Genomic DNA, 27185 nt, shown 5'->3' on the forward strand with positions numbered 1-27185 from the left:
TAATAAATTCTTTAAAAACTTTCTTCCACTAATTCCTCTAATGTATTACATTTTCAAATTGTTCTCTGTTCAGAGCCATGTGGATTACTGTAGTGTATAAGGACTGTTTCATTTTTGTATAACTTTCCATTGATGGATCCCATTCAAAGTATCTTTGTTATCCAATTCAACATACCTATGGTTTAATACAATCATCAAAATTAAATTATTAATTATGATAAGTATGATATACATAATATTTTTGCTCAGGTTGAATGTTTGGGCTATTGAAGTGGTACATATATTTGACAATTCATGCATGCATGAATTGTTTTACTGGCTAGTAGTGATTATTACATTCAATTTACAGCACAATAATTGAAAGGTCATATCTGCTCATAAGTTTTTAAATAAAAAGATCACTCAAAATTAAATCAGGTTATTCAAAATATCTTTTCTACAAGATTCAAGTACATAACACACTAACAAATATTCATTTCATGAGCAATGTTCGTTCACTATATGAGAAATTAGTGTACCTTTTTTAACCAACAGCACAGGAATTTAATGGGAGCATTATTCTGTAACTTTTTCTTATGACTAATGTTCTAGAGATGAATTTCAACACAGCATAGCTCAATAGAAGCCTTTCTAAAATATATGAAAACTTATTGGCATTTACATCTAGCAGTGTCCCTGTATCAAATCTATCCAATGAGGAATTCTTCAAAAATAAACCAATCAGAAGTCCCCCTACATAATCAGCAGTCCCAAAGACAGACCAACCAGAAATTGATACTCTTAAAATTTCTTCAGATTAGACCAATTGGACAAGGAACCAATCAGGAATCAGCTTTTTTGGATTGATGTGACATGGCCCAGCTTGCCAGGTTCAAATACAAGAACCAGGTCAGCCCAGTTCAGAGGCCTTTGTTACTGAAAGGTATACACAAAGCAACTCGTTCTGCTTCTGACGATACCAGCCACATCAGTATAAAAGAAAAGCAGATGAGAGTCATTCAACCTTAAAGCTCAACAATACAGTGAAAACCTGTTTTAGCAGACTGATGCAAAGGCCTACTTGTTAGAGCATAATGTCAATACAAAAATAATGTAAATTGATATAAATAACATGCTGGTATCATGTATGGCATCAATGAGTAATTGAACTGAATTCCTAAATAACAGATATACTTCCTCTCACTTAATCTATAAGATTTAATTTTTTTTGATATAAGTGCTTACATTTTTTGCATTTAACCATTTAAATGAACAATATTCTGCACTCTAGAGCTTGTTGGAAAAACTAATAAACAGAACCAAGAAAACACTGAACATTTTCCATTCCAGAGGCGACAGGTCCATCCTTGCTGCTACAAAACTGCTTAAACCTAAACCTGTTCCACAGATAATTTATGGTTCACAGGTATTCATCTATAATACCTTTAAAACCCCTGGATATTTTTCAATTCCAAGTTTTTGCATGTTTTCTTCATGGTTCTTTGCTATGTCTTAAATGCTCTGATACGTGTGGAATCCAGACGAATTTTCCTTGAGGAAATAGCCTGCATTTGTCACCTCTTTTACTGGCTAAAACTTTCCTTCCCCTATCATTTTCTGGCCCTCTTAATTCTGACAACTCCCCTTCAGGATGGAAGACAAACATTCAGCTGACTTGCATTTCTGGTCTCCCCCAGTTTCTGTAGAGAAAGCCAGAGCAGATATCTGCTCAGTGAGTTTATGACATAGCATGGCGGATGGACCTAGGGCAGGGGTCGGCAACCTCGGCTCTTTTATGACTCGTGGACTTCAACTCCCAGAATTCCTGAGCCAGCATAGCTGGCTCAGGAATTCTGGGAGTTGAAGTCCACGAGTCATAAAAGAGCCGAGGTTGCCGACCCCTGACCTAGGGGTTATAGGTGCCTGCCATGGGCGAGTTCTAGATCAGCATCCCCTTGTTCCTGTTAAGTATCTATTCAATCCCACCTCTGCAAACCCTACAGTCTTTGACTGGCCTGGTTTGATATTTTTTTCCACAGCGATACTGAAGTGCCAAAACAAGCAAACAAACAAAAACAAGACAAAACAAAAAAACAACCCCTTCTGTGGAAAGAGTTTGTTTTTGTGAAAAAGAATCTGTTTGGTCTAGTGCAGGGGTAGGCAACCTCGGCTCTTTTATGACTCAGGTATTCTGGGAGTTGAAGTCCATGAGTCATAAAAGAGCTGAGGTTGCCTACCCCTGGTCTAGTGGTTAAGGCACTGGGAAAACATGAGCTTTAGTCCTGCCTTAAGCATGACAGCCAACTGGATGACCTTGGGCCAATCACCAGGAGACGGTCAGTTCTAGTACTACGTTAGGCATGAAAGCCAGCTGGATGTCTTTGGGTCAGTCACTCTCTCTCAGCCCAAGTCACCTCTTGGACTTCAAAAAGGCACATTATATTAAACTCAGATAACAAGGAGAATCTAGTGCAGAGAATGCTAATGAGAAAAGGAAATCAAGGTGGTTAAAGGTAAAGGTAAAGGTTCCCCTGCACATGCGTGCTAGTCGTTTCCAACTCTAGGGGCCGGTGCTCATCTCCGTTTCAAAGCCGAAGAGCCAGCATTTGTCCGAGGACGCCAAAGGTGCACGGAACGCTGTTACCTTCCCACCGTAGTGGTCCCTATTTTTTCTACTTGTATTTTTACGTGCTTTCGAACTGCTAGGTTGGCAGAAGCTGGGACGAGTAACAGGCACTCACTCTGTTACGCGGCACTCGGGATTTGACCCACCAAACTGCCGACCTTCTGGTCGACAAGCTCAGTGTCCTAACCCACTGAGCCACCCCGTCCCTTCAAGGTGGTTACAAGTTCCTAAACAAGAATTCCAATTAGGAAAACAAACAAGCAAATGCTGCAGAAGAAGCTCATCTGAAAAGCTTAGTGAACATTTGAAAATAAAAACCCCAAAAGACACATGCAAGAAATGCAAAAGGGCCAAACCACAAAAGAGCTGTAGAGAGCCTGAAACTGTAAAGTTGATGTTAAGAAAGCAAAAACTCTAAACTAAGGTTAGCAAAACAAAAAGAATCAGGATAGCAGTTAATGAAGATGGGAAAATGTTAATGTGTAACAAAGAAGAGACATAGCTACTTATCTTGGTTCAGACTTTTCTGACCAAAAAAAAAAAAGGTATGTTGCTCCAACCAAGAAACAAGACTGAAGTTTGAGATTAAGAGAAATCTAATATGGAGTCCCTCTTTACTTTTGAATGAATTTAAATCTCCAGAACTGCATGAACTGCATCCTGGGAACTAGCTAATGGTTTGGCTAAACCCTTATGACAATTCACGCGGGTCAGACAGGGACAGGCAAAGGGCCAGATATGGCCCAAGGGCCGTAAATTGCCAAGGATTGCCTTATGGTGAATAGGCCAAACAGATCCTATTTACAAATGGAAGAAAAAGGAAGGTCCAGCAAACTGTAAGCCAATTTCTTTGACTTTGATTCTTACAAAGATTCTAGAGCATATGTCACACTGATTGGTCTCCAAGTATAATGGAAACAATACAACAAATTCAGGCTACAGCAGAGATTTATCTAAAACAATTCTTGTCAGATTACATTTATCTCATTTTTAACTTTTATCATAGATTGTTTGAATGTGATAGACATGAAGTACCTTGACTTCACCTATCATATTCACTGCTGGATGAAAAAACGAGCACGTTAGTATTTATTTACATATTTATTTGAAAGAAGAGAGGATCCACAGAAGAAGAGAAAATGAAAGGTTTATGCCTGCTTTCAGGATTTCAGAAGATTAGGTGTGCTCTTATTGATTCAAGGCCAACATTAAACTTTGTGCATTCCATTGAAGGTGCATTCTGCGGGTTTTTTTGGTCTTAAAAGTTCCCCAAATCCCCACAAAGCTCAAATTTTTAGTTCTATTTTAGAGAAGGGTAGGACTTTGAGAACAGCACAAAGGAGGCAATACTCCCCCTCACCTATAATTATATTCAGTACTGGATGGGAAATGAAAAAGGAAGGAAATGTATGTAGACCTAATAGCTTATGATCTTAAATACTGCAAAATAATAGTGAACGGGCGTTAATGTGATCATTCTTTATCTTAAGTCAAATAGTTTTTAAAAGTATATTCTGAGTGATATGGAGATGGTATTAAGCTGCAAAATCAAATGATTATTTTTTCTCTCTAACTCCAATACAAATTTCACATATGCATTCTTGTTTGTGATTTAACACAAATACAGATGGATATACAACCCAGCAGGCTTTAAAATAACTTCCCTATCATTGATGAACTGTCTCTAGTTTAAATACTAATATGTTCCATTCAGAATACATTCCTGACAATATTCTAAATTCCAGGTGATTACAAATAGCTTTGTCTGACAAACCTTTGATCTTAGCATTTTGCCAGGTTCTTCAGGCAACTGAATCAGCAGCTATTTTGCATTAATCAAAAGGTTTATCAAGCAATTTCAACTTTATGTAACAATACTTTTTTTAAAAAACCAAGCACTGCAAAGTCATTGTGAAAAGGACAAAGAAATAACTTTCAATTGCAATATATACATGTTACGTTTCAATCCTGAGTTTAACATATCTATTTTAATCCTATAATTGCACTGAATTTGCACAAGGCAAAAAGCCTTAAAGAAACTAAATACAAATAGTCCTCACTTACTGACAATTCGTTCAGCAATCATTAAAAAAAACAATGGAGAAAGGGAGATCATTTGGCACTAGATGGATAGGAAATTTATTGCTGCCTAGTCACTTGATTGAGTTGGGTGACTATAGAAATTTAATTAATTAAATATATTTACCTAGCAGTAAAAAATATTGAGTAAGTGGTAAAAGAGAAGATACAAGAGTCTTTGTGTAAAGAATTATGATCAAGATGGGCAATGAAGAGCTGAAGTTTTTGCCTGTGAGGGAGCTGCTTAGTATGTGCCTACATTTTCTCAATTCACAGTGCTCGTAGCATTTCAGAAATTTTTCCATGGCATCTCACAGTACCCAAGAAGCAAATTTACAGAGGCACTGTGGGATATTTTGAATTTTTGAGAGAAGCACGGCAATAGTAGGCTAATGGTTTGTGCTATGTTCTGCAGATGTTAGGTACTGCTATGTTTCCATTAAAAATGTGAAGTATCTCACAGTCTAGTTCATTGTAGCACCATGGCACACAGTTTGGGAACCATGGATCTAAAGGATTTAGCTAGAGATGAATTAAGGTTTGGAATGCCAAGAGGAGGGGAAGTGAAGAGAAGCAAATGAGAGGTGTAGGCCATAAGGAGGGAAGAAAGTGAGAGAATAATTGCTAGATGAATCTGCATGTCAAGGCAATCACAGTGAGCATATTGGCCAAATTTATTGGGGAAAGCTAGATTGTTTAAGGATGTTCTAGGTATCAGAAATAGGGACGTGGTGGCTCAGTGGGTTAGGACACTGAGTTTGTCAATCAGAAGATCGGCAGTTTGGCGGGTTGAATCCTGAGTGTGGCACTGAGCACGTTACTCATCCCAGCTTCTGCCAACCTAGCAGTTCGAAAGCACGTAAAAATGTAAGTAGAAAAATAGGGACCACTACGGTGGGAAGGTAACAGCGTTCTGTGCGCCTTTGGCGTATAGTCATGCCGGCCACATGACCACTGAGACGTCCTCGGACAAACGCTGGCTCTTCAGCTTTGAAATGGAGATGAGCACCGGCCCCTAGAGTTGGAAATGACTAGCACGCATGTGCGGGGGAACCTTTACCTTTAACTTAGGTATCAGAAATGTAATGCATTTTTAAAAGGAATCGTTCAGTCTAATGTATAAGAAGCCAACAGCTAACTAGGTTTCATGGTACAGTGTTATATATGCACAGTGGAAAACTGGGAAAAACTGTGGTGCCTGCACAGCCATCTGGTTGCCAGCTAATGACAAGAGAAAGGGAACAGATCCAGAAAAAACACAAGGAAGAAAGAGGTCTGAGGGAATATGTTACCCACCCTTAGCCATTCAGGTCTTTGGATTAAAGCAGTTTATATATTGTGGCAAGTGACTAACACTTTCCTTTCCTTGTTCCTTCTTGTAGTTTTATGTATGCATGTGTTTGCCAAACTTGACACCTGTTCCTTATCATAAATTAAAGATCTTATTTATGAATTGCATTGTGTCAGATAATATCACCCAACCAATTAAGAAAATTAACAAAAGCAACAAGGTTTGAAATCAAAGTAGAACTCTTTAAGGCTGTTATTAATCAGAAATATGACAAACTAATGATTAAATTAGAATAACAGGTTGAAAAAAAATTAAAGATTAGGAAAGTCATCAAGACCTGTACATTTTGTTTAATAGAGATATTCTGAAAAAGAAACAAGCTGGATGAATTGCTTGGCTTATCAACTGTGCAAGGAACAAGATATATCATTTTTATTTGGGATGCAACCAGACATATTTCCATAATAATAAAGGATGTGATAAAATAAGCTGTTAAACATTACTCAAGACTTTACAATAATATGAGCTGGAGAAAGCTGGAATATATTTGAACACAATCTTACTTATGAAATTTATAGACCTGCTTTAGGCATGAATACTAGTTAGGTGGCTTTGGGCCATTCTCTGCCCAACACACCTCACAACGTTATTGTTGTGGGAAAATAGGAGGAAGATGTATTACATATGTTTGTTCCCGTAATAAAAGTGGGATAAAAATCTTAAATATGAATATAGCCCATGAACAATCATCAGTATTAAGCAACATATTAGTATGGAATATATACAGGAAAGAATTCAGTCCAGACTTATCCTCTCTTGCCTCATTATTACATTTTCATTTTTACGATGAGGAAAGCCCAAATAAATTTGCTCAGTGGAGAACACACATTGTATAGAATGCAAGATTGATGTCAGTAAATTATGAAATAATCTCTTCAGGATGGCCAGAACTATGTAAATTGCTTTCAATATCTTGAACATTTTAAAGCATTATACAAAATTACAATTATACCTAAAGGAAAGATAGGGTGGATTAGATCCAGATAAGAGTATCCGATAAGCTTCTTCTGGTGTTTTCTTCAAGTAAGCTACCTATGAAAAAAATGAAGATAAAAGAAACAATTTAATTTAGAAAATGCAAATGTACTTACAATTATGTAATTCATTATATCAATATAAAGTCTGAATAGAAATCAAACATGACTTTGAGTTCAACATTTTAATTCCTACTATTTATGCTTGAGATTATGTTGATACTTCAGAAAATTGTTTTTATTCCAAGTTTAAAATAGGAACTCTCCAAATCAAGCTCAGCTCCTGGTGACTCCATAGATACAACCAGAAAGTTTATTAGGCAATAATACAGGAGTGTTTTCATACTGACAGCGTAGTTAACAGCCCTGCTAACTCCTTCTCTCCTGTTTTTATTGCTTTCATAAGAAAATAATACAAAAACATTTTTCTCCATTCTGAATGCAGATAATTGTTTACCTTCTCATGGGAAAAATAGGAAGCATTAATCAAATAAATCATTATGCATTGAAACAAATATACCCAAATATAAAAGATATATTTTTTTAAAAACAGAATTATCAATAAAAATCAACTTGTAGCAATGAAGTAACAAACACATTTTTAAAAAAGTATTCCCCAAATAGTTTTCTTCCTATTAAAATAACAGACTGATGCTTCCTTGAAAGGGAGCCAAAGTTATACAAAATTATTTGGATTTTGCACTTTCAAATTGGTTTGCTTCAGTAGCTTAAACCAGGGCTTTTCAACCTTTTCATTCATTGTACCGCTTTTAGGATATGGCAACATCCGAGTACTACCAGTCGCCTAGCAAGGTGTCAAAAACATGATGACATCCCCCCACCAAAAAGGAAAAAACTGATGAAGTACAGGTAGTCCTCGACTTACAACAGTTCGCTTAGTGACTGTTCGAAGTTACAATGGCACTGAAAAAGTACCCCCCAAGCCACAACCGAGCAAGACACCTGCCTGCCCACCTGGCAGTGTTCTTCCTCCTGTCTGAGGTTTTCATTGTTGTGAGCATTTCTGTTGAGAATTGGAAGCTGGGGTGGGGGGGTGTTTGGTTTTTACTTCCCCCGTCTGCTGGGTGGTTGCAGCAGGTTTTGGTCACTTCACACCACCCTGGGACACTGTGACCATCATAAATATGAATCAGTTGCCAAGCATCTGAATGTAAATCACAAGACCCTGGAGATGCTGCAACATTCCAGCTGATCGGCACTTTTTCTGGGCTCAGAAGCGCCAGGATCAGCACCGAGCTCCAGCTGCAGCCTTGACAGCCCCAAAGCAGCGCTGATCCTGGCACTTCTGCTGAGTCCTGACAGCCCCGAAGAAGCGCTGATCCTGGCGCTTCCGCTGAGCTCCAGCTATCTCTCGCTCAAGCTTCTGCGGTGCTGCCACCAGTTCAGCTCATTCCCCTCCCCCGCTACTTTTCTGGGATGGTCGCGTACCACCTGCCAGGTGCCAATGTACCACAGGTGGTACCCATACCACTGGTTGAAAAGCCCTGGCTTAAGCCTGTTTAGTAACTGTTTTTAAATAGTTCCAATATTTCAATTATTATAGCCTAGCATTTTTGTAATTCTCTTAAAATCCTCCACCCAATACAGTAAGGTAGGCCCTTAATACTTTTGTCAATCTTCCTTTATCATGAGTATTATTTACGGCCAACCTTTCAGAATCCCCAATATTTCTTTGGTTTATTTATCCTTTAGATTTTCAGAGCACATTATACAGGTGGTCCTCAGCTTACAACAGTTTGTAGTAGTGACTGTTTGAAGCTACAATGCCACTTAAGAAAAAGTGACCTATGACTATTTTTCACACTTACAACCGTTGCGGCATCCCCATGGTCACATGACCAAAATTGGATGCTTAGCAGCTGGCTCATATTTATGATGGTTGCTGTGTCCTAAAGTCATGTGATCCCCTTTTGCAACCTTCTGACAAACAAAGTCAATAGGAAAGCCAGTTTCGCATTAACCACCACGTCACTACCTTAACAATTGCAGTGATTCATTTAACAACTGTGGCAAGGAAGGCCATAAAATGGGACAAAACTCACTTAACAACTGTCTCACTTAGCATCAGAAATTTTGGGCTTATTTGTGGTCGTAAGTCAAAGACTACCTGTACTAATATTTTTAATCTGAATTCATCAGAAGTGGCTTTCTTGAACTCCAAGGAATGTGATTAATATTTCCTCAGCTTTTCCTTTCCTACTTACCTTGCTTGCCAACATATTGTAGTTGCCTCCCTCAAAGTGACTGATACCTATGTTAATCAAGTTTTAATTCAGGATAAATGACCTCCTTCCTGAAATTTGTTCTCTGTAAACATGCTGCAGCATGTTTCAGGTATTGAAAACAAATGTATTGATATGCAAGGGTGTTTTGTCTTATACTAACCTACATATCCTTCTGCCAACCTAGCACTTCGAAAGCACATAAAAATGCAAGTAGAAAAATAGGGACCACTATGGTGGGAAGGTAACAGCGTTCCGTGCGCCTTTGGCGTCTAGTCATGCCGGCCACATGACCATGGAGACGTCCTCAGACAAACGCTGGCTCTTCGGCTTTGAAACGAGTTGGAAACGACTAGCACGCATGTGTGGGGGAACCTTTACCTTTAACCTACATATCTAGGGAGACTTTTAGAACCCCTTTTAAGATAGACTGAAATAGATGCTGTGGTGATATTTTGCAGATGAAGCAAATTACCACTACTGATACATTTGGCAAAAAAATTATGGATGAAACTAGACTAGCATATATTTAACACTTAGACATGACAAAAGTGTTATGAGCAGGATTTCATACTCTTTAGTAAATATATGGATAAGAGCACTGTCCTTCTAACAGATGGATGGAAACAGGAAAAAAAAGAATGAATGGTTGCATTTTTATAGCCAAATATATTACAAATAATGTCAAACATTAAAATATAGGTTTCAGAAAAAATTAGGAAATCACAGTGTGTTCCAGTGTACAATACACAACTGCCCCAGGAAGTTCTATTTGTAGCATTTAATCTAGTATTTACCAAATCTCATTTGATACAATACTTTAGCATTAAGGCAGTACAAGATTGCTAACACAGCTAAGAATAATATATATGCAAAAAAATATCAGAAAACTATTTTCCACACAGTATGATTACGCAATACTGCCTGTTTTTAATTCAAGTTTATTGCTGCAAGTGCATGTATATTGCAATTCTGTTTTCCTCCAGCAGGAATGTAATATATACTATGATGTAGCTATAACAATCATTCTTGTAAATCAGCCAAAATTATTCCTTTAAAAATGTACAGATCTTACCCAATCTGAGAAGCAGGATTCTGCTTGTTGGTTGGGAATACCTATCCTACTACAATATTATCTTGCATCTACACACTGCTTGCAACATTTAAATTGGGCTAGATTTGCTCTACTTGCCAAAGCAATAATTAAATGGTATCAAAAACCTGCACCTGATTTGTTTGTTGTCCACATTACCCTGAAAAATTAGAGATGAGTCTATAATTTTCTAAAAAAGTTTATTACAATCACTGACCAGTAATTAACCAGTAATATTTAATTATTCAGCTGCTTAAACAAAAAAGGAGCAGTGCACAAGAGGCCATAGCATAGGAAGGAAAAAAACCCCAGAAATATCTAGAAAGAACAGAAAACATGTTTCAAAAATGTTTCAATAAGAGTGCACACAATAATTTACTATGATGCAATGAGTGCAAGCATAAAACTAACAGAAAGTGATGAATTAATTAATAAGAATCCATTTAAGTGTAGAATATAGATAGACTTTAGTTTAAGATGGGAATTGAGACTGGATTTGCCCTTGTTAACCAATGTGGTTGTAAAGAACAACATTAGGTGACCATACTAGTCCCAGTTGCCATTTTTAAGCAAGATTGTTATGGGATCATGACTTCCTGCTGGCTTCCCCATGTACTCTGTGGGAAGCCAGCAGGATTATTAGAAATTGCAAACCTGTGACCACGGATTGTTATGATGTTGTAATTGCAAGCCTGGTGCTGAGCACCCAGATCATGATCACATGACTGCAGGGACATTGCCAGGTCAGAAAGGTAGAGGACCAGTCCTAACTACCACTTGTTCAGTGTCACTGTAAATTTAAAAGGTTGCTAAATGAGTGGTGTTTAAACTAAGACCACCTGCAGTGATTTTTAAAATTTTTTTATCAGTTTTTAATCTTCATGTTTGAAAATGACCTCCCTATGATTGAAAGTATGGATTTCGCATAACTGTTGCTGTTAAGCACAAATTTTCCCTAGATAATCAGGGATACCAAAGTCTGTGGCTCTTTCATGCTGCATCAGCTGCCAGAAATGCCCTTCAAATGTTCTTCTACTTTTCACGTGGGCAAACAGAGCTAGTCTTTCAGGACAATTAAACACTTATTAGACATTTGAAAAAATTGGTAGAGAAATGAGTGGGAAAGCATTTCCCCCAGTCATACTGGAGCAGATCTTTAAAAATAATCATATTCTAGGAAGAGTTTCAAAGATAAACGTCTGTGGAAATTGCAAAATCAGAATCATTATTTTTTACTCTGAATAGAAATGTTGATTCTATAGATAGGACATGCACTTCTTTAATGTTTATTTGGATTATTCATCACCAGCAGCCTCTATGTTGTCAGGAAAAAGTCTCAGCTATGCTGATTTATTGTTTGGTTAATTACCTGGATTCTATATTTGCTTATCCTCTCCACAATACAACATCACTTGTAAAATAACCTCTCCAAAACACCCAATTTGTTCCCCTCCCTGAACAGCAGATACAGATTAAGGCAGAAGCCTCTGCGCATATTTGTTAAAACAGAGTAGAAGCTTATCCTAAGCTTCTCACTTTTGAGTGTGTCCTTTTATTGTATTTAGTATTATTTCAAATTGTATGCACTGAATACAATAGTGCTTATAAATGAACAGGAGGAAAAATAATGTTGATATAGCGTTAAACTGCTTTGTTATTATTGCTCAGAAAGTTTAAATTAAAATGCTTAGAATTTTCAGCACAAGGATTTAAATTTAAAAAAAGAGATACAGAATGCTGGTAAAAATGCACTGTGTTGTTACAGTTTGCAGTAGACAAGCAAGACGCTACTCCTAAGATATTACATTTGGCCTTGACCTAGTTTATCTGAAGTGAAATGGTTTCGTGTAGGAGAAGGAGGAAAAATCTGTACCAGAACCCTTAAATAACCTGGGTGAAGATTATATGCTAAAGAGGATAGGCAGCTTACTCACACAACACAAGACTAATGACTGAACTATCTCATCTGCCTTTTCACCGTTGATCATTTCCAAGGCAAACATACCGTAGTTCTCATACTGTTATTCCTTCCTTTCTTCAACACAAAGATAAAATTAAAGTTCTACTAATTCATTTGCCTGTAACGGTGCTTTGCTGCTTCATAATGAACTATTTATTTCAATTAACATGATTATCTTAAAAGGGAGATTAAGAACATGAGCTATTTATATGAAAAGTTATTCATAATTCCATTTCACTTCATCCAGAGGCATTATTTTATAGCACATTTATTTTACAGCACAGTGAAGTACTAAAAAGAGTGCAGAGTAATACTAGATCGTATTTACTACAAATACAAAGCTAAGAGGATATGTACACATTACCTATTTAAATTAACAGTACTGTATATTAATAAAGACCTAGGTGATTGTAAAACAACACAAAGCCCATAAATCACAAAATACTAGCTTTTTTTAAAAAAAAAGTTCTACAATTTTGACCATTCATGTAAAAACATACCCCAAAGAAAAGTTTCATTTCTCTAAATAACTATTCTTAATTTAAAAATTAGGTAAAACATCTACAATAAAACAACTGCTGGGCTGCGGAACCGACCAGATGGTTCCGCCCCAGGCGCATAATGGATCCAGAAGGGTTCCAAATGGTGCTTGGGTCTATACCCATTGCCCTCACTCACAACCCGGCCAGTGCCTTGGTGGTTGCCTGGGAAAAGGCAGCCACTGAAGCACTCGACCGTGTTGTACCCTTGCGACCCCTGACTCGGCGCAGATCCCGCTGGGCTCCATGTTTTCTGTGTAGCACCGGGAGATGAAGCGTCGGAGACAGGGTCTATAGAGAGTTGTTGGAGGTCCAGCCGATCCGCATCTGACCGATTGCAGCTAAGAACCTTTATAAGGTCTTATCTTGCCGCGATGAGGATGGCGAAGGCTAACTACTTCGCTGCCCTCATCGCGTTCGCAGATAATCGCCCGGCTGCCCTGTTTAGGGTAACTCGCTCCCTTCTTAACCAGGAGTTGAGGGAGGACCCCTTACAGGGACAGGCCGAGGAGTTTAGTCAGCATCTGACGGACAAAATCGCTCAGATCCGGGCCGGCGTAGACTCTGACTGGTCAGAGTCTGACGTGGATGAATCGGACAGTCTTGAGCATGTTATCTGGACTGAGTTTGATCCTGTTTCCCCTGATGATGTGGACAGGACTATGGGGAGGCTGAGCTCCACCACCTGTTTGTTGGACTCTCCTGGCTGGTTTATGCGGCTCGGGAGGAGACACGAAGCTGGTTCCAGGCAGTAATAACTGCTTCCTTGAAGGAGGGTATTGTTCTGAACCAGCCCTCTTCTCGCACCCCTAATCAAAAGAAGAGTCTGGAAAGCGTCCAAGGCTAAAAGGCTTCTGCCAAGATTTAATTACGCAGTTAACCAAAATACAAGAGCTTGTCTTCTCAAGCGAAAAAGTTGCTTTCAGCAACCAGCCCCTCCCCAAACACTTCTTTTATAGAGAGCTCAGGGCGTGGTCTCCCTGTGCCTCCTCCCGAGTAGTCCCATAGTCTTTCTTTGTTTGTCCCTGCTCGCCTGCCTCCTGCGTCGGGCGTCCTTGAACAGGGCCAGCTGTGGGTCATCATCCTCCGCACTCTCGGGCTCACACAGCTGAGAAGAGGTCCCCGGCTGAGGACTCTGCAAAGCCTCCAAATCATCATCAGCCGGTTCGTTTCCCTCCTCCCCCACATCTGAGTCCTCCGATACATCGGACCCGGCTGTCGGACCCACAGGCTGGCCCTGAGTCACAACACTATCCCGCACCGCAGGGCCCTTCCCTCGGGTCTGCCGATCCGGATGCGGTCGGGATGGGAACTGTTCGTGAAAAGCAGTCACCAACGCAGGGGCATGAACGGCGGTCGCGTCTTCCCATGTGAAGTCCTCCGGCCCGTACCCTTTCCACTCGATCAGGTACTGGAAGCGACCTTTCAGCCAGCGGGAATCCCTGATGCTGGCGACCTCGTACTCGGGGGTGCTGCCTCCATCACGAGTTCCTGATGGGGGAGGTTCCGCTTGGCGAAGTGGACAGGCCGGTTGTTCGGGGACCAACAAGGACCGATGGAAGACGGGGTGCACGCGCAGGGAACGTGGCAGAGTTAAACGATAGGCGACCGGGTTGATGACGGCCTCGACTGGGAACGGTCCAAGGTAACGGTGGTCCAGCTTCCTCGCCGGCCGAGTGGATGGTAGGTTCCTGGTGGACAGCCAGACCCGATCCCCCACCGATAGTGGAGGCGTATCCCTTCTCGACCGATCGGCGAACCTCTTGTAGTCGGCCTTGGCCTTCTCCAGCTGCCGTCGCACCAACCGATGGATCGCCTGTAACTCCGCCATGAATTCGTTCGCTGCCGGCTCCGGTGAGTCCACGGGAGAAAGAGGGAAGAACCTGGGGTGATAACCCACGTTGGCCAAGAACGGTGTCATCTGCGTGGAGGTGTGTTGCGAGTTATTAAAGGCAAACTCGGCTATGGCCAAATAGTCCACCCAGTTGTCCTGCTGCAGGTTAACATAGCAGCGCAGATACTGCTCTAAGATGCCGATGACCTTCTCGGTACCCCCGTCGGTCTGAGGATGATGCGCGGACGAGAGGCAAACCTTAATGTCCAACGCCCGCATCAACTCCTGCCAGAAGCGGGCTGTAAACTGGGCCCCCCTATCGGAGACGACCCTATCGGGAAGGCCGTGCAGCCGGAACACCTGTTGGATGAACATGCGACTAGTGGCGCGAGCTGACGGTAAGCCGCGACAGGGGATGAAGTGCGCCATCTTGGTCAACATGTCCACCACCACGAACACTGTCGTGAAGCCGGAGGATGGGGGTAGATCCGTCAGAAAGTCCATGGACACAGCCCCCCAGGGTCTCTTGGGCGTTGGCAAAGGCTGCAGTAAACCAGGCGGGGCCCCTGTCGCTGACTTGGCCTGCCTGCATGGGACGCAGGAGGTGACATAAGACTGGACATCGTGTCGGACTCGGGGCCACCAGAAAGTACGGGAGACCAGGTTCAGAGTCTTGAACAGGCCAAAATGCCCCGCAGCCGGGTTATCATGACATTGGCTGAGGACGAGTCCCCTGAGTGGCCCTCCTGGAACATAGAGCCGGTCACGATAATACAGGAGTCCATCCGTGACCGACCAAGGCGAATCTGGCCCCACCTCTTCCTTCCGCTGAGCCACCCACGCCTCCTGCTGCTGCGCCTCCCGGATCCGAGCCCGTATATCCACCGGCTCCCGTACCGCAGCAAAAGACTCGACGGGAATCACTGTCCTGGGCGGAAGCTTGTCTTCCACTCGGGTGTACTCGGGCTTCCTGGACAGAGCATCCGCTCTCTGGTTGTGCCCGCTTGGTATGTACCGCACCCGGAAGTCAAACCTCGCAAAGAAGAGGGACCACCGGATCTGGCGTTGGTTCAAATTCCGAGCGGTCTGCAGGCTTTCCAGATTCTTGTGGTCCGTCCGGACCTCGATTTGATGCCGCGCCCCCTCCAGATGATGCCTCCAAGCCTCGAACGCCGCCTTGATGGCCAGCAGCTCCTTCTCCCAGATGGTATAGTTGCGCTCCGAGGGATTCAATTTCCGAGAGTGATACGCGCAAGGGAAAAGGGTACCGTTGGGCGTCGCTGCCTGGAGTAACACGGCCCCAATGGCAATGTCGGAGGCGTCCGCCTCCACGACAAACGGCCGTTGCGGGTCAGGATGCTTCAAGATGGGCTCCTTCATAAAGGCGTCCTTCAAAGCTTGGAACGCCTGTTGTTCGGGGGCGTTCCACTGGAACCGAGTCTTCTTCTGCAGGAGCCGGGTGAGGGGGGCTGTCAAGGCAGCAAAGCCAGGGATGAATGTCCGATAGTAGTTGGCAAATCCAAGAAGTCGCTGAACATCCTTCACGCGACGCGGGGGTTGCCAACTCTGCAACGACTCAACTTTACTTGGATCCATGGCGATGCCCTCAGGAGAAATGCGGTGGCCCAAGAAATCAATGGTCACCTGGTAGAACTGGCACTTCTCCAACTTGGCAAACAGCCGATGTTTCCGGAGGCGCTGCAGGACCTGACGGAGATGCTGATGATGCGCTTCACGCGACGGGGAGTAAATCAGGATGTCGTCCAGGTAAATCACAACAAACTGGTCCAACAGATCCCGAAAGATGTCATTCATAAAATGCTGAAACACAGCGGGGGCGTTGGTCAGGCCAAACGGCATCACCGTGTACTCGAAATGTCCATAGCGAGTACCAAACGCTGTCTTCCACTCATCACCCGGCCGAACCCTGACGAGGTTGTAAGCTCCACGCAGGTCCAGTTTCGTGAAGATCTTAGCCTCCCGGAGTCGGTCCAAGAGCTCGGGGATGAGGGGCAGCGGGTAGCGGTTACGCACCGTGATAGCGTTGAGTTTCCGGTAGTCACAGCAAAGCCGCAACTCGCCCGACTTCTTTTTGACGAAGAGCACGGGCGCAGACACTGGCGAGGACGAGGGCCGGATGAATCCACGAGCCAAGTTCTTTGTCAGGAAGTCCCGCAATGCAGCCAACTCGGGCTCCGACATGGAGTACAAACGCCCCACTGGGAGAGGCGCATCAGGGACTAGGTCAATGGAGCAGTCGTAGGGCCTGTGCGGGGGTAATTGGTCCGCCTCTGACTCGCTGAACACGTCAGCAAAGTCGGACAGTACGGGAGGCAAGGAAACCCCTGAGGAACCCTCCACCTGGCCGGCACAGATATGGCGGGTGTGGTCCACGCACTGCAAACTTGGGAAGGTGACCAAGTTCTGAGACCAATAGATCTGTGGATCATGCGCCCGGAGCCACGCCAGTCCCAAGACCACGGGGAAGTGCAGATCCGAAGTGACGTAAAACTGAATGGCCTCCACATGGGTACTGATGGCCATACACACGGGTTGCGTGGCGGCCGTGATAGGCCCGGACAGGAGCACTCGACCATCGATGGTCTCCACAAGCATGGGCGGATCCACCGGACACTGGGGAACAGCCCATTTGGCCACAAAGGCCGAATCCATAAAGTTAGTGGTAGCCCCAGAGTCAATTAAGGCATGGACCGGAATCCCCTCTGGCTTGCCAGGAAGGATCAGTCGTGCCTCCAAAATCAAATGCCGTGGAGGTTCACAGGCACCGTCGGAACGGCGTAGCTCGGCGTGATCGTTGTGGGTCGCCCGATCTTTCACACCGTCTAGATCGGGCTCGGGCCGTTTCCCGATAGCAAAGCAGGGGACTTTCTCGGGGCAGGCTTGGTCACTGACGCCCGCTGACGCTTCTTCGGGCAAGAAGCAGCCAAATGTCCAGGGTCCCCACAGTAAAAACACAACCCCTCCGATCGTCGTCTGTCCATTTCCGTCACCGATAGACGGGACCTGGCGGCACCCAGCTCCATTGGCTCCTCCCTCTGGACTGGGGGCTCACGCACAACAGGGGCGGCAGGGGTCTGTGGGGTGGCACGGCGACTCTTACGCTGCTGCAGCCGGGCATCGATCCGCAGACAAAGATGGATCAGCCCATTCAGGTCTGAGGGAATGTCCACGCGGGCCAGCTCATCCAACATCTCCTCTGACAAGCCATCCTGAAAGGCATCCACGAGCGCAGCCTCATTCCAGGCGGAATCCTGGCTAAGCAGCCGGAAATCGCTGATATAGGCCTGTAGGGGGCGCTGACCCTGCCTCAAAGCTTTCAGACGTCGGGTGGCGGTCTGCGCCTTAATCGGGTCCTCGTACATGAGGCGCATATGGTCACAAAACCCCCCAAAGTTATCCAACAAAGGGCTAGGCTGTGCCAACAGAGGCGTGCCCCAACGAGCTGCATCTCCCGACAGAAGGCTCAACACGAATCCCACCTTATCTCGGTCAGTGGGGAAATCAGCTGCTCTCACGCTGATATAAAGCTGGCATTGTCCCAGGAAGGCAGGAAACAGTTCTGGTTTACCAGCAAATTTATCCGGCATAGCTATCTGACATTTCCTCCTGGGTGGGGGGGCAGCATGTACCTGAGCCTGCAGTTGTGCCACCTGAGTGGCCAACAAGGTGAGTTGCTGGTTGAGCTGGGCATTCTCGGCAAGAAGCTGCTCCATCGTAGTATTAAGGGGTGGGTGGCTGAAAGCAAACTGTTCTGAACCAGCCCTCTTCTCGCACCCCTAATCAAAAGAAGAGTCTGGAAAGCGTCCAAGGCTAAAAGGCTTCTGCCAAGATTTAATTACGCAGTTAACCAAAATACAAGAGCTTGTCTTCTCAAGCGAAAAAGTTGCTTTCAGCAACCAGCCCCTCCCCAAACACTTCTTTTATAGAGAGCTCAGGGCGTGGTCTCCCTGTGCCTCCTCCCGAGTAGTCCCATAGTCTTTCTTTGTTTGTCCCTGCTCGCCTGCCTCCTGCGTCGGGCGTCCTTGAACAGGGCCAGCTGTGGGTCATCATCCTCCGCACTCTCGGGCTCACACAGCTGAGAAGAGGTCCCCGGCTGAGGACTCTGCAAAGCCTCCAAATCATCATCAGCCGGTTCGTTTCCCTCCTCCCCCACATCTGAGTCCTCCGATACATCGGACCCGGCTGTCGGACCCACAGGCTGGCCCTGAGTCACAACAGGTATCTTCCCCACTGCCTTGAAAGAGGCATTGGTGAGACCCCTCCTCAAGAAGCCTGCCCTGGATCCAGCTGTTTTAAATAACTATCATCCAGTCTCCAACCTTCGCTTTCTGGCGAAGGTTGTTGAGAGTGTGGTGGCGCATCAGCTTCCTCTGTTCCTGGAGGAAACTGATTATTTGGATCCGTACCAATCGGGTTTCAGGCCCAGTCACAGCATAGAGACGGCATTGGTCGCGCTGGTGAATGATCTCTGGTGGGCTCGGGACAGGGGTTGTTTCTCTGTCCTAGTCCTATTAGACCTCTCAGCGGCTTTTGATACCATCGACCATGGTATCCTACTGCAGCGTCTCAGGGGGTTGGGAGTGGGAGGCACCGTTTTACGGTGGTTCTCCTCCTATCTCCTGGGCCGCTCGCAATTGGTATTGACGGGAGGGCAGAGATCTGCCCTGAGGCCTCTCGTTTATGGAGTTCCTCAGGGGTCGGTTCTCTCTCCCATCCTGTTCAACATCTATATGAAGCTGCTAGGCGAGATCATTCGTGGTTACGGGGTGGGGTATCATCAGTATGTTGATGACACCCAACTTTTTTTCTCCACCCCGAACCAACCCAGTGATGCCCTTGCTGTGATGTCCCATTGCCTGGAGGCGGTCCAGGTCTGGATGGGGAGAAACAGGCTTTGTCTCAATCCTGCCAAGACTGAGTGGCTGTGCATACCGGCATCTTGGGTTAACCAGACTATTCCATCTTTAATGATGGGGGGGTGAGGTGTTACCCCCCATTGATAGGGCTCGCAACTTGGGTGTCCTCCTGGATTCACGGCTCAGTTTTGAAGATCCGTGACCAGAGGGGCTTTTGCCCAGGTTCGCCTGGTACGCCAGTTGCGACCCTATCTGGACCGAGATGCCCTATGCACAGTCACCCATGCGCTCGTGACCTCCCGTTTAGACTACTGCAATGCTCTCTATATGGGGCTGCCCTCAAGGACCACTCGGAGACTTCAGCTGGTGCAGAATGCTGCTGCGCGAGTTGTGATGGGGGTTTCCCTATACTCCCATGTAACACCTCTACTCCGCGAGCTGCATTGGCTTCCGGTTGCCCTCCAGGTGAGATTCAAGGTGCTGGTGATGACCTATAAAGCCCTAAATGGCTTGGGTCCAGGATATTTAAGGGAACACCTGCTGCTGGCATCAAGTTCCCTTCGTCCTGTGCGCTCCCACATGGAGGGCCTTCTCAGGGTGCTGGCGGAAAAAGACTGCCGGCGGATAACACCCAGGGGGAGGGCCTTCTCAGTGGGTGCGCCTGCCCTTTGGAACCAGCTGCCCGTGGAGCTTAAGACTGCCCCCGACCTTCGGTCATTCCGCCGGGACCTGAAGACCTGGCTCTTTGAGCTTTCCGGCCCAGGCTGAAAGTTTTTAAATGGGGTTTTATATTTATTCAGGGATTAAATTTAATTATTTTAACTGTCTTTAACTTTTGTATTGTATTGACGTTTTTAAATACTTTGTAAACCGCCCTGAGTCCTATGGGAAAAGGGCGGTATATAAATTCAATAAACTAAACTAAGTTATGTAAAACAAGAATGAGCCTGCAAATCCCAGGGTCCTGATGCTAAATTTAGCAATAAAACTTCATCAAAATTCAGCAATAATTTGCCACTCTATGTTGATGGCATAATCTTTTTGTTCCCAACTCCACCCTTCAAATCTGTCTTGCAACTCTCTAAATGGGTGGGGTGGGGGATAAGGGACAGGAATGAGCGTGGAAGTGTGTGGGAGGCAGATCATGTTCATCCCCTCCCTTATCACCTCCCAGGTAGTAATTTAAGCAATACTTTTACGGTTGGGAGCAGCTTAAAAATGCAAATGGGAACTGCTTCCTTCCAGAGCCTTCTTCCTCTCACTGTTAAAATCCTAAAAAAGCAGGGTTGCTAGCTTTTGCAGTATCTATTTAGAGACTGAAGTATCAGCAACTTTTCATTAGAAATGCACACAGCTATTGATACTTACTGCGTATGCACCTATTAAAAATGCTGCATTTGCTCTTTTCCGTTGGTCAAAGCTGGTATAATACACAATTTTCTTTCTTGATAGACTGAAAGACTGTTTTAAGATACAAATAAATAAAAAGATTAGGAGCAGACCACAAAATTATGCCAAATGTCTCAGCTCACTGATTCATCAGTTAAACAGGCTTCTGGCATGTCCTTCAAATCAGGTCATATCCCAATCAAATTTAAACCAGAGTACAAAGAAAGTGCTCCCTAAACCCCTTCCCCCATATAATGAGAGTATTTCTTCTCTGCATGCAATTCTTTAGACCCTCTGTTAGTCTGAATACTATGTTAGGTGTAGGGAATCAGAATATCCACCCTCTTCTATCTCATGAATTCTAAGACAATTCGTCCTTTATTTAAGATTACTGTGCTTTAGAATTAAATGTCTAAATCAGGCGTCTTCAAACTTGGCCCTTTTATGACTTGTGGACTTCAACTCCCAGAATTCCTCAGCCAGCGTGCCTGGCTGAGGAATTCTGGGAGTTAAAGTCCACAAGTCATAAAAGGGCCAAGTTTGAAGACCCCTGGTCTAAATCATAGGCGTCCAAATGTTGGCTTGTCTAGGTCAGGGGTCCCCAACCTCTGAGCCATGGCTCACTACTGGGCCATGGCCTATTAGGAACTGGTCCATGCGAGTGGCGGGCTGGCGCATGCATGCACAACTCAACTTGCACGAGCAGTGAGGTGGGGTGCGGGCACACACACAGCTCAACTTGCAAACATCGAGCTGCACGTGCATGCGCACCAGCCCGCCACTCACCCAGCCCGGTTTGTCCCTCTCCCCCCAACCCCCAGCCAAGCCACCAAGCTGCAAAGGTTGGGGATCGCTGGTCTAGGTCACATCGAGTGAAGAGGAATTATCTTGGGCGACATAAAATATACAATGTAGTTAATGTATATCAGTCACATAATAATGTTAAAAGTTTACAATCTTGTGCGGCCGCATTATTAGCTGTCCAGGGCCACGTGTGCCCTAAGGGCCGTCAGTTGGACATGCCTGGTCTAAATCATGTAAATCATCTATCTGCCTGGCCCCAATTTCAATTTGTTCTTTACTGTATAGAAAATTAGCCATGTTGAATCTTAAGTCTCTCATATAAATAACAAATAGGACAATGACATAGGGAAGTTTTTTAAAAAAATCCATCCAACATTAACCAAAGTATATTAGTAATACTCTTAAAGAAATGAGTATTCAGAGTAAGCAGGAATAGGTATTAATTCTAAACACTGGTCTTGATAGCTATAATTTATAGCTATAATTCATGGGGAACACAGGTAATCCTCCATTTACAACAGTTCGTTTAGTGACCATTCAAAGTTACAACAGCCCTGAAAAACGTGACCTATGACTGTTTTTCATAGTTTCCACCTTTATGCTCATGTAATCAAAATTCAGATCCTTGACAACTGGTTCATGTTTATGTCCCAAGGTCATGTGATCACCTTTTGCGCCCTTCTTACAAGCAAAGTCAATGGGGGAGCCAGATTTACTTAGCAACTAGGTTACTAACTTATCAATTGCAGAGATTCACTTAACAACTGTGGCAACAAAGGCCTTAAAATGGGGCAAAACTCGCTTAGCAACAGAAATTTTGGGCTCGATTATGGTCGTAATTTTCAATTCTTTTGAAAAACTGTTTTTTAACAATGGAGTCCTATATTACAAACATAATGCATATAGATATTTAAGATTGCTAAACATGAATTTGCATCAAATATTATTTTACTTACTAGTTTTCATGCTTAAATCGCCATTAATATAATAAGAAACTGAAACCATAAAACTAGGTTTTCTATGTTGCTTTTATTATACATTTAATTTAACATTACAAAAGTAATTAAAAGCTGCTCTTGTGACCAGTCCTTGATGTTGCAGCATCCCTGGGGTCATGTGATTGTGATCCAGCTGCTGCGCAACTGGCTTATAATTACAGTGTGATTGCATCCTGTGGTCCCATGATTTATTTAATTATATCCCACCGTTATTGTTTTTACAGATAACTCAAGACTATGAACACACCGATACTCCTTACTCTTTCTATTTTCCCCACAACAACTATGTAAGGTAACTTGGGTTGAGAATAAGTGACTGGCCCAAAGTCACTCAGCCTTAGCCTCATGGGCATAAGATGGGACTAGAATTCACAATCTATTCCTTTCTAGCTTGGTGTCTTCAACCACTAGATTACTACTTGCGTCCTGCTCTACAGGTTTCCCAGAAACAAAGTCACTGGGGAAACAAGCAGGTCGTCACAAATCACTCCAGGAAGTCGCCCCCATTGCTTTTTCTCCCAAAGTCTTCCTGGGTGGTCATGAGAACTGCATGTCCTGTAGAGCCCACCTTGCCCATCTGCCCGTACACTGTAGCGCCCACCATGGCAACTGACAACCAGCTCATACTCCATAGTCTTGTCACCCTGCTTGCCTGGGATGCAGTTTCAGTGCCTCTTTCCACATTATGGTCACATGGAGTCCTTGCTTAACAAAACTGCCATAATGGGGACTGCTGGTATTACCATCACTAAGTGATGTGGTCATGGAATATCACACTTTAGAACATTGCTTAGTGATGGAAATGTCGTTCCCAATTGCCATCATAACCTGAGGACTATTTGTACCATTTTATTTTTCGTCTTATTATTAGGTGGTAAGAAGACAATTCCCCTTCATGGATTACTGCCTTGTCGTGGCGAAGGGGCTTGCGTAATTCAATGAAGCTATGAGCTATGCCGTGCAGGGCCACCCAAGACGGAAAGGTCATAGCAGAGAGTTCTGACAAAACGTGATCCACTGGAGAAGGAAATGGCAACCCACTCCAGTATCTTTGCCATGAAAACCCTATGGACAGTACCAAAAGGCAAAAAGATATGACGCTGGAAGATGAGCCCCTCAGGTCGGAAGGCGTCCAATATGCTACTGGGGAAGAGCAGAGGGCTAGTACTAGTAGCGCCAGAAAGAATGAAGCGACTGGGCCAAAGCCGAAAGGACGCTCAGCTGTGGATGTGTCTGGTGGTGAAAGGAAAGTCCGATGCTGTAAAGATTTTTTCTCCATAGGAACCTGGAATGTAAGATCCATGAATCAAGGAAAACTGGACGTGGTCAAACAAGAGATGACAAGACTGAACATTGACATCTTAGGTATCAGCGAACTAAAATGGACAGGAATGGGTGAATTTAATTCAGATGACCATCAGGTATACTACTGTGGGCAAGAATCCTTCAGAAGAAATGGAGTAGCCTTCATAGTCAATAAAAGAGTAGGAAAAGCAATACTGGGATACAATCCTCAAAATGACAGAATGATCTCAGTTCGAATCCAAGGCAAACCATTCATTATCACAGTAGTCCAAGTCTATGCCCCAACCACCAGTGCTGAAGAGGATGAAATTGACCAGTTCTATGAAGCACTACAGCACCTTATAGAACTAACACCAAAAAATGATGTTCTTATCATCATGGGGGATTGGAATGCTAAAGTAGGAAGCCAAAAGATAACTGGAATAACAGGCAAGTTTGGCCTTGGAGTGCAAAATGAAGCAGGGCACAGGCTGATAGAATTCTGTCAAGAGAATACGATGGTCATAGCAAACACTCTTTTCCAACAACCCAAGAGACGGCTCTACACATGGACATCACCAGATGGTCAACACAGAAATCAGATTGACTATATGCTCTGCAGCCAAAGATGGAGAAGCTCTATACAGTCAGTAAAAACAAGACCAGGAGCCGACTGTGGCTCAGACCATGAGCTTCTCCTTGCAAAGTTTAGGCTTAAACTGAAGAAAGTAGGGAAAAGCACTAGGCCAGTCAGGTATGAATTAAATCATATCCCTGTTGAATATACAGTAGAGGTGACAAATAGATTTAAGGAATTAGATCTGATAGACAGAGTGCCTGAAGAACTATGGACAGAGGTTCGTGACATTGTACAACAGGTAGCAACCAAAACCATCCCAAAGAAAAAGAAATGCAAGAAAGCAAAATGGCTGTCTGAGGAAGCTTTGCAAATAGCTGAGGAAAGGAGGGAAGCGAAAGGCAAGGGAGAAAAAGAAAGATACACCCAATTGAATGCAGAATTCCAGAGAATAGCTAGAAGAGATAAGAATGCCTTCTTAAATGAACAGTGCAAAGAAATAGAAGAAAACAATAGAATAGGGAGGACCAGAGATCTTTTCAAGAAAATTGGAGAAATGAAGGGAACGTTTAATGCAAAAATGGGCATGATAAAGGACCAAAATGGCAGGGACCTAACAGAGGCAGAAGAGATTAAGAAGAGGTGGCAAAATTACACAGAAGAACTATACAAGAATGAGCTTAACGTCCCTGATAATCACAATGAGGTGGTCACTGACCTCGAGCCAGACATCCTAGAATGTGAAGTGAAGTGGGCCTTAGAAAAGCTGAGCAACAACAAAGCTAGTGGAGGTGACAGTATTCCAGCTGAGCTATTCAAAATCTTAAAAGACAATGCAGTAAAAGTGCTACACTCAATTTGCCAGCAAATTTGGAAAACTCAACAGTGGCCACAGGATTGGAAAAGATCAGTTTACATTCCAATTCCAAAGAAAGGCAGTGCCAAAGAATGTTCAAACTATCGCACCATTGCACTCATTTCTCATGCTAGTAAAGTCATGCTTAAAATCCTACAAGCTAGACTTCAGCAGTATGTGGATCGAGAACTACCAGAAGTGCAGGCAGGATTTCGAAGAGGCAGAGGAACTAGAGATCAAATTGCCAACATACGCTGGATCATGGAGAAAGCTAGGGAGTTCCAGAAAAACATCTACTTCTGCTTCATTGACTATGCTAAAGCCTTTGATTGTGTGGATCATAACAAACTGTGGCAAGTTCTTAAAGAGATGGGAGTACCAGACCATCTTATTTGTCTCTTGAGAAACCTATATGCGGGTCAAGAAGCAACAGTGAGAACTGGACACGGAACCACTGATTGGTTCAAAATTGGGAAAGGAGTCCGGCAAGGCTGTATACTGTCGCCCTGCCTATTTAACTTATATGCAGAGCACATCATGAGAAAGGCAGGGCTAGATGAATCAAAAGTTGGAATTAAGATTGCCGGAAGAAATATCAACAACCTAAGATACGCAGATGATACCACTCTAATGGCAGAAAGTGAAGAAGAACTAAAGAGCCTCTTGTTGCAGGTGAAGAAGGAGAGTGCAAAACTTGGGTTGAAACTTAACATTAAGAAAACCAAGATCATGGCATCTGGCCCTCTCAATTCCTGGCAAATAGATGGGGAAGAAATGGAGGTAGTGACAGATTTTATTTTCCTGGGCTCCAAGATCACTGCAGATGGGGACTGTAGCCAAGAAATTTAAAAGACGCTTGCTCCTGGGGAGGAAAGCCATGGCAAATCTAGACAGCACACTAAAAAGCAGAGATATCACCCTGTCAACAAAAGTGCGTATAGTCAAGGCTATGGTCTTTCCAGCTGCAATGTATGGTAGTGAAAGTTGGACCATAAGAAAGGCTGAGCGCCAAAGAATTGAGGCCTTTGAACTGTGGTGCTGGAGAAGACTCCTGCGAGTCCCTTGGACTGCAAGGCGATCAAACCGGTCAGTCCTAGAGGAGATCAATCCTGACTGCTCTTTAGAAGGCCAGATCCTGAAGCTAAAACTCAAGTACTTTGGCCACCTAATGAGAAGGAAGGACTCCCTGGAGAAGAGCCTAATGCTGGGGAAGATCGAGGGCAATAGAAGAAGGGGACGACAGAGAATGAGGTGGCTGGATGGAGTCACTGAAGCAGTAGGCGTGAGCTTAAATGGACTCCAGAAGATGGTAGAGGACAGGAAGGCCTGGAGGAATGTTGTCCATAGGGTCGCGATGGGTCGGACACGACTTCACAGCTAACAACAACAAAGAAGACAATTACATATATTGTTTCACGCAACTCCCTTATTAAAGGAAAACCTTTTGTGTTGTACATGAGTAAACAACAAGGTGAGAGATTAATTCAAGTATGATTTTAAAAGAGGACAAGATCTTAACTGTATTAGTAAATATACTGTTCATATCATCATTCAGAGGATCTACTCTCCACAGGAAGCAATATATTGGACATTTAGTTAACATGCAGCCCAATCCTATTTATGTTTATTTAGAATTCATGGCACAGTCCAAAGGTATTATACAGAACTGCACTATAACACCCAAGGAAACAAAACTTTGTACAGCTATAATATTTCAGTGAG

General features: G+C 43.7%; 1 protein-coding gene across 3 annotated transcripts in view; it reads right to left on the reverse strand.

The window, feature by feature from the left end:
* Nucleotides 1-27185, reverse strand: part of CDC14A (cell division cycle 14A) — an 86655-nt gene that overhangs the window by 38358 nt on the left and 21112 nt on the right. For all 3 annotated transcript variants that reach the window (XM_083359927.1, XM_083359926.1, XM_083359925.1), the window contains exons 4-5: nucleotides 20924-21016; nucleotides 6988-7067 (exon numbers count right to left, since the gene is read on the reverse strand). In XM_083359927.1, the coding sequence (XP_083216053.1) occupies nucleotides 6988-7067; nucleotides 20924-21016 (173 nt within the window). The remainder of the gene's footprint in view (nucleotides 1-6987; nucleotides 7068-20923; nucleotides 21017-27185) is intronic.

This window comes from Vipera ursinii (genome assembly GCF_947247035.1).
Source record: "Vipera ursinii genome assembly, chromosome: 3".
NCBI classification, from domain to species: Eukaryota; Metazoa; Chordata; class Lepidosauria; order Squamata; family Viperidae; genus Vipera; species Vipera ursinii.